At 30.0% G+C, this 12,214-nt stretch overlaps 1 protein-coding gene across 1 annotated transcript in view; it reads left to right on the top strand.

Moving 5' to 3' along the window:
- LOC145269467 (protein disulfide-isomerase A3-like) overlaps positions 1-9,954 on the top strand; it is a 39,461-nt gene extending 29,507 nt beyond the window's left edge. The window contains exons 7-13 of the mRNA XM_080125173.1: positions 302-424; positions 2,582-2,764; positions 3,270-3,372; positions 5,155-5,283; positions 7,908-7,987; positions 8,201-8,258; positions 9,532-9,954. Coding sequence (XP_079981299.1) covers positions 302-424; positions 2,582-2,764; positions 3,270-3,372; positions 5,155-5,283; positions 7,908-7,987; positions 8,201-8,258; positions 9,532-9,636 — 781 coding nt within the window. The 3' untranslated portion in view covers positions 9,637-9,954. The remainder of the gene's footprint in view (positions 1-301; positions 425-2,581; positions 2,765-3,269; positions 3,373-5,154; positions 5,284-7,907; positions 7,988-8,200; positions 8,259-9,531) is intronic.
- Positions 9,955-12,214: the final 2,260 nt, after the last annotated feature.

The raw sequence follows: 12,214 nt of genomic DNA, 5'->3' as shown, positions 1-12,214 counted from the left end.
GAGATTGGTTAAAATAGTTTAATGGATGAACAAGAAAAGGGCAGTGATCATCAATTAATGTCACAATTAAACTTCGAAAGATATTGAATTTTTTTTTTTTTTTAATTTAAAAAAAATTTTTGTTTGCAAATATCAAAATTTCTTAAAATAGTTAACATTACAGAAATTTAGTACTACTAGGAAGACTTTTTTCCTTTTTTCTACAATGAGGATGAATTTCTGTCGTAAGCTTACACTTTAAATGTTTTTTATTTTTTTATATTTGAACACATTAAAATGCAAACATTTTTATTTTTTACAGTTTGGGTCTTTGTGGTCACAGAGTGCAAAGCAATGCAGAGGAATTTAAAAAGCCATTAGTGGTCGCTTATTACCAAGTTGATTACGTCAAGAATGTAAAAGGAAGTAATTATTGGAGAAACAGGTAATTCATATTCCTTTTGCAAGTTTTTAATAGATCATGTCTTACTTTTAAATGTCAACATTTTTATATTTAGCATTAATTTTTTTTTCTTTTCTCTCTAAAGGTTTTTTTTTTTTTTTTTTTTTTTTTTTTTTTAAGATATCAATTGAACTATTGGAATAGTATTTAGGTTAAATATGGATGTCATAAAAAAAAATAGTAAATGTTTATGTATTTACTTGGAGTGGGGGGAATACAGTTCAAAAGAAATTATGGAAATTTATCCAGTAGTTTTGTTTATAAAATAAATTCAACTTTTAGACATATCTGAAATATTGCTACCATTATAATGATATTCCAGGGAGGTAATTCTGATGCCTCTATATCTCGTAAGAGGGAAATTTGAGAATCATAATATTCAATTTCAAGTAAAAAAAAAAAAAAAAAATGGTACCTACGTAATTGTCATGTCGTAACATATCCAAAAATTATGAAAAAAAAATAAGGCAGAAAAATAGTTATTAATGAAAAAGGAAAATTGAGTAAAATCCTTATATTTTGCTTATGGAAAAACACCAGTTGACAGGGGAGATAATCAAGTTGTGTTGCTGATGTAATGGAATTCAAAATGCCGGATGAATTTGTTCCCCATAAAAACTTTATCGAAACTGTTTTTCATTATTTTTGGTCCCCCAATTTATCGGAGAGGGATCTGTTTTCAGTGGCATCCGTTAGTCCGAATGATTGGCAAATAACCGTCCATTAGTCTTTCCTGAAATTTTGCCACAAATTGTACTTCATTAAATGTGCACAGTAAAAAAATTTTTTTTGCAAAAATTCCCGTTGTGTCCCTAGGGGTTAAAAAGAGGTAAAAAATGAGACATTTTACCCCCATAACTTTTGATCTATCCATTAGATTTTTCCGAAACTTGGCCAAAATGTGGAGCTCATTATTCTTAATATAAATCCAGTATGGGTGACCCTGGAAAAATTCTGGTTCGCATCCCCGGGGACTTTAAGTGCTAAAAATGCCCCCTTTTTGTGGCTTTTTTTTTTTTCATATTTCTCAACAAAAACTTGATATGTTTGATTATATATTGGTGTTTCACGGTGGTCAACTCAAATATACTTGTGTTACAGCCTGAAACTGCACTGTTATCCATTTACACTGGGATTCCGCACCCCAGGAGCTCAAAAGGGGTCAAAAATGGCCAAAAATATAACTTTTACCCCATAACTTTTGCCCCATCCATTAGATTTTTCTGAAACTTGGTAAAAATGTGAAGGCAACGTTGGCCCTTCATGTTTCTCACATTCATCATTTTTTCACTATTTTTTTGTGGTGTCATCTGAAATGCAGCACCAGAGAGGAACTACAAACGAGTAGGTTGTTTTACTTTATTGTTTTCTATAATTTTTGAATTTGTTACTATTTGCGGCATGGCAATTATGTAAATACCATTTGTTTTACTTGAAATTCAGTATTTCGATTTTGGATTTCACTCTTACAATTAGAAGCACCATAATTCCTTTAGATTTCTCTCCCAAAAGTTTGAATTATCTCCCTTGAATTTCATAATGATGCTAGTGGTAATATACGATAGTTCATTCCCTTGGTCTTTATGCCAAGATCACAATGTAGTATCTGTTCTGATGCTGCGCATCACCTTTTTTGTCCTTGGTCAGTGGACGAGAAAATCCTTCATGACTAAGACAGTTTTTATTTTTTTTTGTTCCTATCCAGTGCCCCTTTTTGAGGAGCTGGATTTTCCCCTCATTAAAAACTGACCTTGTGTCTAACTCTTCCCTCATGAGATGGCAAGTAAATAGAAATATTACGATAATACACGGCTAAAAGTTGAATTTATTTTTATAAAACTTTTTCCTTCAAGTTTTTTTTTTTTTTTTTTCTCCCCAGCATCGTATCCATATCCAGTCTAGATATAATAATTATGACTAAGGAACAATTATTTAAAGCATTTACTTAAAAATGAAAACATAATGTTTTAGGGTTTAAGGTTTTATGACATAATTTCACAATAGAACAAAAGTTATAAGTATTGGTAATCCAAGACAATTTATGAAATTGCAGTAAGTGAATATCTTTGAAAAATTTTGTTTTTTGTAAATATTTTTGTGTTGGAAATTCTACATAACTTTTTTAATTGTCTTTTGCAGAGTAATGAAAGTTGCCAAGAAATTAAAAGATGGAGGTATGGATGTTAACTTTGCTGTTAGTAACATTGATGAATTCAGCTATGAACTGGGTGAATTTGGAATTACTGATTTGAGTGTTACGAAACCAGTTGTTACTGCCAGAGATTCTAAAGACAGAAAATTTGTCATGAAGAAAGAGTTTTCGTAAGTTTATATTTTTTTAATCTCTACAGCTTACATTTAGAAATTTTTTCTCTTTAGTAACTGATTTTCACAAAATGATAAATGGGCACATTTGGTGTTTAACCCTCGATTGAATCATATTAAAGACTTCAAAAATGTTACTTGATGTCTTCTTGCTAAACAGTCAGAATTATGACTTAGGAGCCTTAGGGTTGCCCTTGACTAGTTGACCAATTTATTTAAATGTGTTAAAAAGTATTTTTGAAATTTTATTTTTAATTTATCATTTAAGTCGTAATTCATTAAAAAATAAAAACCTTAACAATGTAAGGGACAAAATTGACAGTATTATAACAAAATCCTTTATCATTTTGTGCAGCTAAATTTTTTTTTTAATGATTTGCTTTCTCAGTTTATTCACGTGGTTATTTAAGAATTATTTTTAATATTTATTTTGAATTATGATAAAAGATATTAACTGCATAAATATTATTTTAGTCAAATTATGAAATATTTTATTTTGTAGCATGGATAATTTAGAAGAATTTGTGACTGAATTCATGGCTGATAAATTGGAGCCATACTTAAAATCAGAAGAGGTTCCTGCTGATAATTCTGACCCAGTAAAAGTAAGTGGGTCATATTTATATTTTGTCTTTTTAGTTTCTATTTTGAAGAATGCAGGATTTTAATTTGTCTTTTGAGATTAAATGAAAAATATGAAATTCTAGTAATTAATACATTTTGCTGATATTGTAGTAAATAAAATCAGAGGCATAAAAAAATCATGTCAATCTTTTCAGTATATTTTGTTTTATGAAACTAAGAATCTGGCTTAAAATGCATCATTTAATTTTAGAATAAAAGTTTAAACAAATAAATTTAAGGTACTTGTACAGTTTAATCAAGACATTAAAAAACAAAAATATCGAAAAAAAGTTTCAATTGTACGTATCCGTTATGGAATGAAGTTATTCGGAAAAAAATTTCACTTAATTTCATCAAGCAGTTTTTGTTTTGCACCGAAAAAAAACAATTTATGATACCAAGCAAAAGGTTCGATTTTTAGGAAGAAAAGCTAGTATTAAAGATGGGGAGGGAGTGTCGGCGCTTTAAACTGAGTTATCTCCCCCGTGGCGTTTTTAAAATCCAAACAAAAATTAAAGAAATTCAAACATGTCTACCTTCAATGTGCTGTTATAAAAACGTGTTTTTCCACTGTAAAAAAAACAAGCTACTTGATCAAATTAAGTGAAATTTTTTTTTTTTTTTTCAGAGATCTTCAGTTCAAAACGGATACATATAATATAACCTTTTTTTTTTATATTTTCATTTTTTAATGTCTTCATTACACTGTAAAACACCAAATTTAATTTTAGCTATATTAAACACACATTTAAGCTTAAAAAATATTTTCTTGACTTATGAATTATCCATTTATAGTTAGTAAATAGTTTAGTTAATGAGAATCTTCCCAAAATAAGGAATTTTAAAATGCTATTTTAATTAGCATAAAATATTTAAAAATCTCATTTATCAGCTAATTTTATTTTTAGTAACTGAATAGTGATTACAGTACATAAAAGCAATTAATGGCTTTCAAATTCTTACATTTGTTTTCGGATATTGTCTTTTTTTAAAGCTACACTTATCAAAACAATTTCTGTATACCTTACTTGCTATTAATATTTTTTTACCATTACTATATTTAGTGTAGTCTTTTTAACGGTTCTGTAAAGCTATATGCATAATCTCAATGATAAATTTTTTAAAATATTTTTAATTACACCTCTGTTACCATTAAAATGGCTTGCTGATTATAAATCAGTAATATAACTGTTTTAATTTAGAAAACAAACAGCTATTTTTGTATGCTTACTTTGCATAACTCTTTTAAACCGTTTATAATAAAATGTCCTATTTTCCTATATATGTGTAATAGTTTAGTAAATCTATAATTTCCTTTTTAAAAGGCTAAATTGTCAAAGCATTAAAATATGGCCATTAATTTTGCAAAAAGGTAATTTAAGTAAAAACTTTTTTCATTTAAAACTACAAAAGATTTTTATTAACATTATTCAATACAAGTTATACATTTAAAAAGAATACTTATTAGATTAATGGCTGCCAGATGGCAAGTTTTTTGAGTGTATATGATATAAACATTTGTGACTAATTTCTGGATAAATGCTGAAAGATTATAATAAAACTTGATAGTTATTTTTTTTTTCCATGAAAAATATTTATCTTGATGCTTTAATTTGACAATTTTTATGTAAAAGTAGCTAATGTAAAAAAAAAAAAATTGGATGCATGGAATTTGTAAACGGCATAAACTGTTTTCATCTGATTGGTATTAGTATATTATATTCTTTGCAATTATTTTTACTTTATTTTTATTTTTTTTTTAGGTGGTGGTTGCCAAGAATTTTGATGAAATTGTAAATAATAAAGAAAAAGATGTTCTCATTGAATTTTATGCACCCTGGTGTGGACACTGCAAGTCTTTAGAACCCAAATATAAAGAACTCGCAGAAAAGGTTTGAGCTTAATTTTTACGTCAACATTGTTTGTTAAAATTTACTATAATCACAATTTTTTGAAGTTTTTTCTGAACATAGTGGTGAGAGAGATAGTGTAAATTGCTAGTTCCTGATGTTGCTGGTTCCCGATGTAGTCCAAGAAATTGGCTGACAAAGTTTGGTTCTTATTTAGAATCACACTTGATTTTTTTTTTTTTTTTCTTCAAAAAAAGATCTATGATCTATGTACTCGTCATGGAACGAAGATGTTTTCCAAAAATCAAATTTTATGAGGAACCTAGGAGGACCATATTGTTTTAAATTTTGTCAAAATTCAATCACGAGAATTCAATTCAACTACAAAGATTTTGTTTGTATTTAAAATAACTTTTTAATTGCTAAAAACTGAAGTTTGATTTTCTTAATTTAAGGGAAAAAAATACTACTTGATCAATTTACATAATTTTTGGAATATGTTGTCTTTGTTTTGTAACGACTCTGCACATAGATTTTTTTTTTTTTTAAACGAAGTGTAATTTTAAATAAGCACCCAAAATTAAAATTCAGTTAATTGTTGAGAAATGAATTAATTCACAAATTCCCTGCAGGTTAAGGTAATTTCACTTCAATAGATTTTGATGAATTCTGTACAAAAATTATTCCATTCGTGTATCAAAATAATTGTACAATTTAAAACTAACTTTTTATGACTGTTCAAACATTCAAAATTTTGTAGAATTTTCTGATTTTTTGTTGCTAATTTTTCCAAACTGAAAGCCCTTCAATTTTATACAATAGTACAATTTAAGCATAGGTACCTTTCCAGAATTTCCCTATATCAACCCCCCCAAAAAAAACAAAAATAAAGACAAATCTGCATGATGTACATATCTGTGACTAAGAACCTATCATGCACCAAACATTACATAAATTAATCTTGAAGTAGTTATATTTTTATAAAGCAAATCATTTTTAAAGATTTTTGTTCAATACCACTCTTTCCATGTCAAGAATGGCTTTCTTATAATCTTACAAGTTTGAATTATTTGGGGTTATCTCCCTTATTCTTTCAGGCTGTTTTCAAAATGGCATTGATTAACCATAAAATAAAACTGATCAATTTACATGAATTTTGGTGTACGATTTTTTGGTTACTGATCTGTGTGTGTGCTGCAAACTCTATAGTCTTGTCATTGCTTGTTCATTCAACTCTACATGGGCATATTAAATGTGGCTTTTTAAATCTACTTCACTGCAACTCTCTGGCACAGTAATTTGAAAACCTGCTGTCCTCTCTAAGTTGATGTTTGTGCTTTTTGTGGACACGTCTGTTTCAAATCTGTCATGGGTTGCCACTCTTTACAAGGGTTGCAGGTTGCTATGTCTTGAAAGAATTTTTTTTTTTGCTTGTTTTAGTTGGGAATGGGGCATTCCACTGGACGGCAAACATTCACTCGCCATCTTCTACATTAATTCCAACTGATAGATCTTAAGATTCTAACCATCCCTTTAAGTAAAACTTGTGTCAAGGTTTAGACACAGATTGAATAAAAAAGTTTATTAAAATAACATAAATATTTGCTGCATAGAGTTTACAAAATGTTTCATGAACTCTACACAACAAATTCATTAATGCCTTTAAATAATCATGCTAGACAAAAAAAAAAAAAAAAAATGGCAGGAAAATGGATAGCGACTAAAAAAAAAAATAAATAAAAGTAGGGAAATAGAAAAAAAATAAAAAATAAATAAAAACGAGTCAATTGACATGTTTTGCCCTCCCTCATCAAAATTGGGATCGAGGGATTTATTTTTTAGTAATTTGTTTTCCTTAATGATAAAATCTAAAAAGAGACGGGAGCAAGAGCAATCGTATGGGGATTTTAGAGGCTGATCACGTTCAAACCCATCAAGCAGTCCTTTTGCTTACAAAGAGAAGGCTTCCTAACGTGAATGTGAACAGCCTCCAAGACTTTTAGATGATATACGGAGTGAGCTCGACTCAATACGGAGAAAGAGTTGATGCTGAAGTTTGTTGCACAATCCCGGTATTTAATAAAGTGTTCTATTATAGTGTATCCATATGTGTTGTTTACAGCGTCAATAGGTAGAAATGTTCCATTCCTGATGTTGCTTGGTACATGTTGTATGCGACTTACCAATTTTAAAGACGTTCGACCTATGTAGTCGGCACCGCAACCACATTTAAATGAATAAATGACATTACTAATATGATAAGGGGGTAAAACATCTTTTTTATTGGAAGCTATTAATGGTTTTGTATTATATACAACACGAACATTTGAAGCAAAATAACATCCTTCAACAGTTGAACTAATTTGTTTGGTGAATTTTTAACTTACTTTCCCCAACCACGGCAATCGAATATAAACCGGGCATTTATCCACCATATTGGGTTTAGTACGTAAAAAATCTGCTCTTTTCCTTTTAATGGTGGTTTCAATTACATCTAAAGGATACCCATTATTGGACAAAGCATCTGGAATTGTATTTAATTCCTCCTCCAATTTATTTATATATATATATATATATATATATATATTTCATGATAGCAAAAATTTTACTTTCATTGATTCAAATAAAATGTGACCTAATTTAATTTAAAAAAATTTTATTTTTAGTTGGCTGATGAGCCTGGAATCACTATTGCCAAGATGGATGCAACTGCCAATGATGTTCCAAAACCATTTGAAGTTACAGGGTAAGAAAAATTTAAAATTCATAAAAATATTCTTTCGGTCATTTTAATTAACGATTAATAATTATGAGAGGTGGTTGGGGGCAAAAAAAATGTCTTGTATTCAATGATATTTATCTATTTATATATATTTGGGGGAGGGTGGCAAATAAATTTGAATAACTATCTTTATGGTTTTTACTAAACTTTAATGTTTGTTCAATTTTTTTCTTTCAGATTCCCTACCCTTTATTTTGCATCTAAAAATTCTAAGAAATCTCCACAAAGATATAATGTAAGTATTGACTATTTTTATACATAGTAATTTTTAATTTAAAAAATTTTTTTATCAAAGGAATTCACCACTGATTAAGGCCCGAAGGCCACTTGAGGATAATGGTTAAGAGTGAATAGTGGTCACCGGTACTAATTAGTAGTAATTGTTTGGGGTATAAATTGGGTATAATTTCATTATTTAAGGGAATGGCTCAACAAGAACTTGTTCATTTTAGACTTGAAAACAATTGTTGTCAGCCAGAAAGAAGCAGGCCAACAGAACTGATTCAAAGGCTGGTAGCTCTAGGAAAGAAGCTTTGTTCATAGAATCTGTTTAGATTTAGGTGCACTTAGAGTGGGTGAAATTGTTGATAGTGGTTGTAGCTAGTAAAGTGTTAGTGTTATAATTTTTTTTTTTTTATAAGTGAAAGTATTTTTTTGTGGCAGATTATTGCTTGTCACTGTATGGTAAAGTAGATTCACATTGTTTAATGTAAAGTGATTAAAGATTGTGGACTTTTAATTCCACACTAATCTAGTGAAAGTGATTAGATTGTCAACTTTTAATTCCACACTAATCCAATGAGTCATATGCAAATTGATTTTGTATACATCACGAATGTTAGTTATCTGTTTAACTTGAAAAAGTACAGAATAGTCAACAAAAGGAAAATCCTCCCCCATGTTAAAAATAGGTTTCTAAATATTTCAGCATGGTCCATATTCTGCATAAGTACTGATTTAACTAAAACATAAAAAAAATTTTTAAGTTGATTAAAGCATTACACATTTTTAGTGTTTTGATATATGCTCCTGTTTGTTTGCAATCATTTTGGATTTTGGTCTCCAATGAGGAAAACTGTATTTATTTCAAGTAAACACAGCATCTTAATTGTTGTGACAAATGTGTTAGAAATGGAATCAACATTTTCATTGCTTTCTTATCGTGAAGCATATTTGTTTTTGTATAGTCAAAATGTTTTGAAGAGAGGAAATTCTGAACAAGAACCAAAAAACTACAAATTTGTCTGTTTAAATAATGTAATTTTTTTTTTTTTTTTTTTTACAGACCTTAAACGATCTTATGCAGACTACCCTAACTTGTGATTGATAATTGGTCTAGTCTAATTTAAACTTCTGCTTAGATGTCTTGGTCATTTTGTGAATTAAATTTGATTGTGTAGATTCAATATAAGAACTGTAATAATCTTTACAAAATGCAACTGATCTTTTTATCAAATTAAGTAATGTTTAGTTTGATTCTATCAAAAGCTCTCATTCTTCTCTTACAGGGTGGACGTGAAGTTGATGACTTCATCAAATATTTGGCAAAGGAAGCCACTGGTGGATTGAAAGGATTCAATAAGGATGGAAAGAAGAAACACCCAGAATTGTAGAACCACTTTTTTATTTTTATTCCTGCTCAGTACATCTAAGTTTATCAATTTATTTCTTTAAAAAAATCCATTTGGGGGTGGGCTTCCATATTTTATTTATTTTTTTTTAATTTTTTTTTTTTTTTTTTCTCCATCTGCTCTGATTTGGTGGTCAATTCTTCAGTACCATCTGTAATGTTCATGGTATGAGGATGTAAATGTTCGTTAATTAAACGTATAGATTTTGGATGATTTCCAACTCTAGGTATGAATGAAAAGTGATCTTATACAATACAAGTGTATACTTAATTTTTGCTAATAAAACATTTTTTTTTTTAATGCTGTCGTTGTTGTAATTTTTCAACTTGTTTTGAATATTTTAGTTAACATAAATGTGCGAGTTATATTGTGACAATGTTATTGTTTTTTAGAAAAAACAATTATAATCAAGCAAAATAGAAAGTTATTTGTAGATTTATGCAAATACGGGGTAACCCGGCTATGAGACTTCTCGTTCAAACCCCCCACCCCCGCCTACAGCCATCTTACATCTTGGTTAGACTTATATCATGGCTTCTTATATCCAGGTTACACTACATTAACACAGGCTCTAATTTGGGACCAGAGAAAATCTCTTATATCCGTTTTCCTTATATTAGGGTCTCTTATATCAGAGTTGCACTGTATGCCAATTCAAAATAAAAAAGCTTTCCAGTGAAAATTTTGATGTACTTAAAAAAATTACGGAAAATCAACAAGTAGAATTTGAAAAAAGAAAATTTACTATTCAGTCAAACTTCAAAAGACAAGATAATGTGACATCTTTATATTAGGAAGATAATATCCTTGAATGCGAATGTTATTCAGAGAATGTGAACTCCAAATAATAATTTTGGTCTGACTGACTGTTCAGTTGTTGACAGGTTACCATGGCTTGCACACACAAACCTTTTGGTAACTGTCTGGACATCTGTTTGTTAAAACTTATTTAGAACAACCATAATTTGGAGCAGAAATTTTATGACTGTGCTTCCTAACACCAACCCCTTCAAATAGACAAGTATTTCATCGAGACACTATCTCGCTATAATTTTCTGCTAACTGGGCCATTGTGCTTATCAGTTGCCAAGATTATGATCCTCCGCTCAACCATGCTGTTCTCTGACCTAATACCACATTTGCGTTGGATGCCACAGGAACTTCTGCTACCCATTGGAATAACAGCATTGTTTATTGAGGTTTACTCTTAGATCTGTTATGCCCGCACATATTAACAGGGTTACCTGTTGAAGGGTGTGATTTTGCCATGCATAGATGGTCATTCACTACGGAGAGACTGAGACACATACAAAATATGGCTGTTCAGAATCAAATCCTTATACTTTAGATTTACTTTATATAGTGAAAAAATAAGTGTATACCTAAAATTATTACGTTTCTGAATTTTTAAGACTTCTATCCAGTCATGGCTAGCAGAACTAGAGCATGTTAGCCCCATGAATTAAATAAAAGGTCCCGTTTGAAATTCCATGCAGATTTCAGAGTTCGACAAGATACACTTGCAGAAGGTCAGAGATTACGTCTACTGAAATGTTATGCAAATGGTAATCAAGATGAAAACAGTAGTGAAGAATCCAAATAATACCGAAAATTATGGAGAGAAATTTTAAAACCTAAAATTAATTTATCAGTCAACTGTGAAGGACAAAATCACATCTAATTTTCATTAGAATGGAGATAATCTTTGTGAATGCTAATGGTGTTTGAATATTAAATAAATTTTATTCTTTATTAAAATTCTACTTCATAATTTTTCTATTTTATTTTCACTAAGTATATCCATACATTTTCTTTTATTTTGAAGTGTCATATTTCACTGATGTATTTTTAAATTTTTTTTATGTACAAGGGGTGTGCAATAAGTAATGCCCCTGACCCACTTCCCATAGCAGTAGAGCAACGAAACTTGGCACAGTTATTAGTCTTTCTCTACATAGGAACCACCCAGAGTTATGCATTTCTCCCATCGCTTGATGGAGCTCTGGAGACCGTTTTTTTAAAACACCCCAGGTTGGTCCTCCAACCATGACGTGACTTCAGAAATCAAGGCTGCATCATCACTTATTGTACACCCCTCTTATATGTATAAGATGGTGTACTATATTAAGAATAATTAAACCCTTGAAAATATTTTGCTGCTTTTACTTTACAACTGGCAGAGCAACCTGGTGTTGCCCAGAGCAAAAGTGCAACCTATTTCTATTAAAACTTTTACTTCTCTCTCTCCGTCTAACTTTCTCTCCTCCTCCTCCTCCTCTTTTGCCCAGCCAATTTTTTTCTCTAGACAAGTTAAAGAACGAGTCGACATTGGGGAATTAACTCCTTTATTTTTTTATCTGCCAGTTTAGGATCAAAGTGTATTTTTCTAAATCTTAGATATTATTCATCCAGGGCCACACTGATGAGGAACTTGTAGGTTATTTTTTATTTTTTTAGCTGGACATACACATGAATAACTGCATTATAGCAGGGCTACCGGCATTGTCCAGGGCGAAAGTGTAGCATATTCTATCTCTTTACCCTTCTTTCTCTCCCACAC

The sequence above is a fragment of the Euprymna scolopes genome, chromosome 4, assembly GCF_053919585.1.
Source record: "Euprymna scolopes isolate OS-2025 chromosome 4, ASM5391958v1, whole genome shotgun sequence".
Classification (NCBI taxonomy): Eukaryota; Metazoa; Mollusca; class Cephalopoda; order Sepiida; family Sepiolidae; genus Euprymna; species Euprymna scolopes.
The sequence above is the reverse complement of the archived record's forward strand: the minus strand, read 5'-3'. Positions and strand labels throughout refer to the sequence as shown.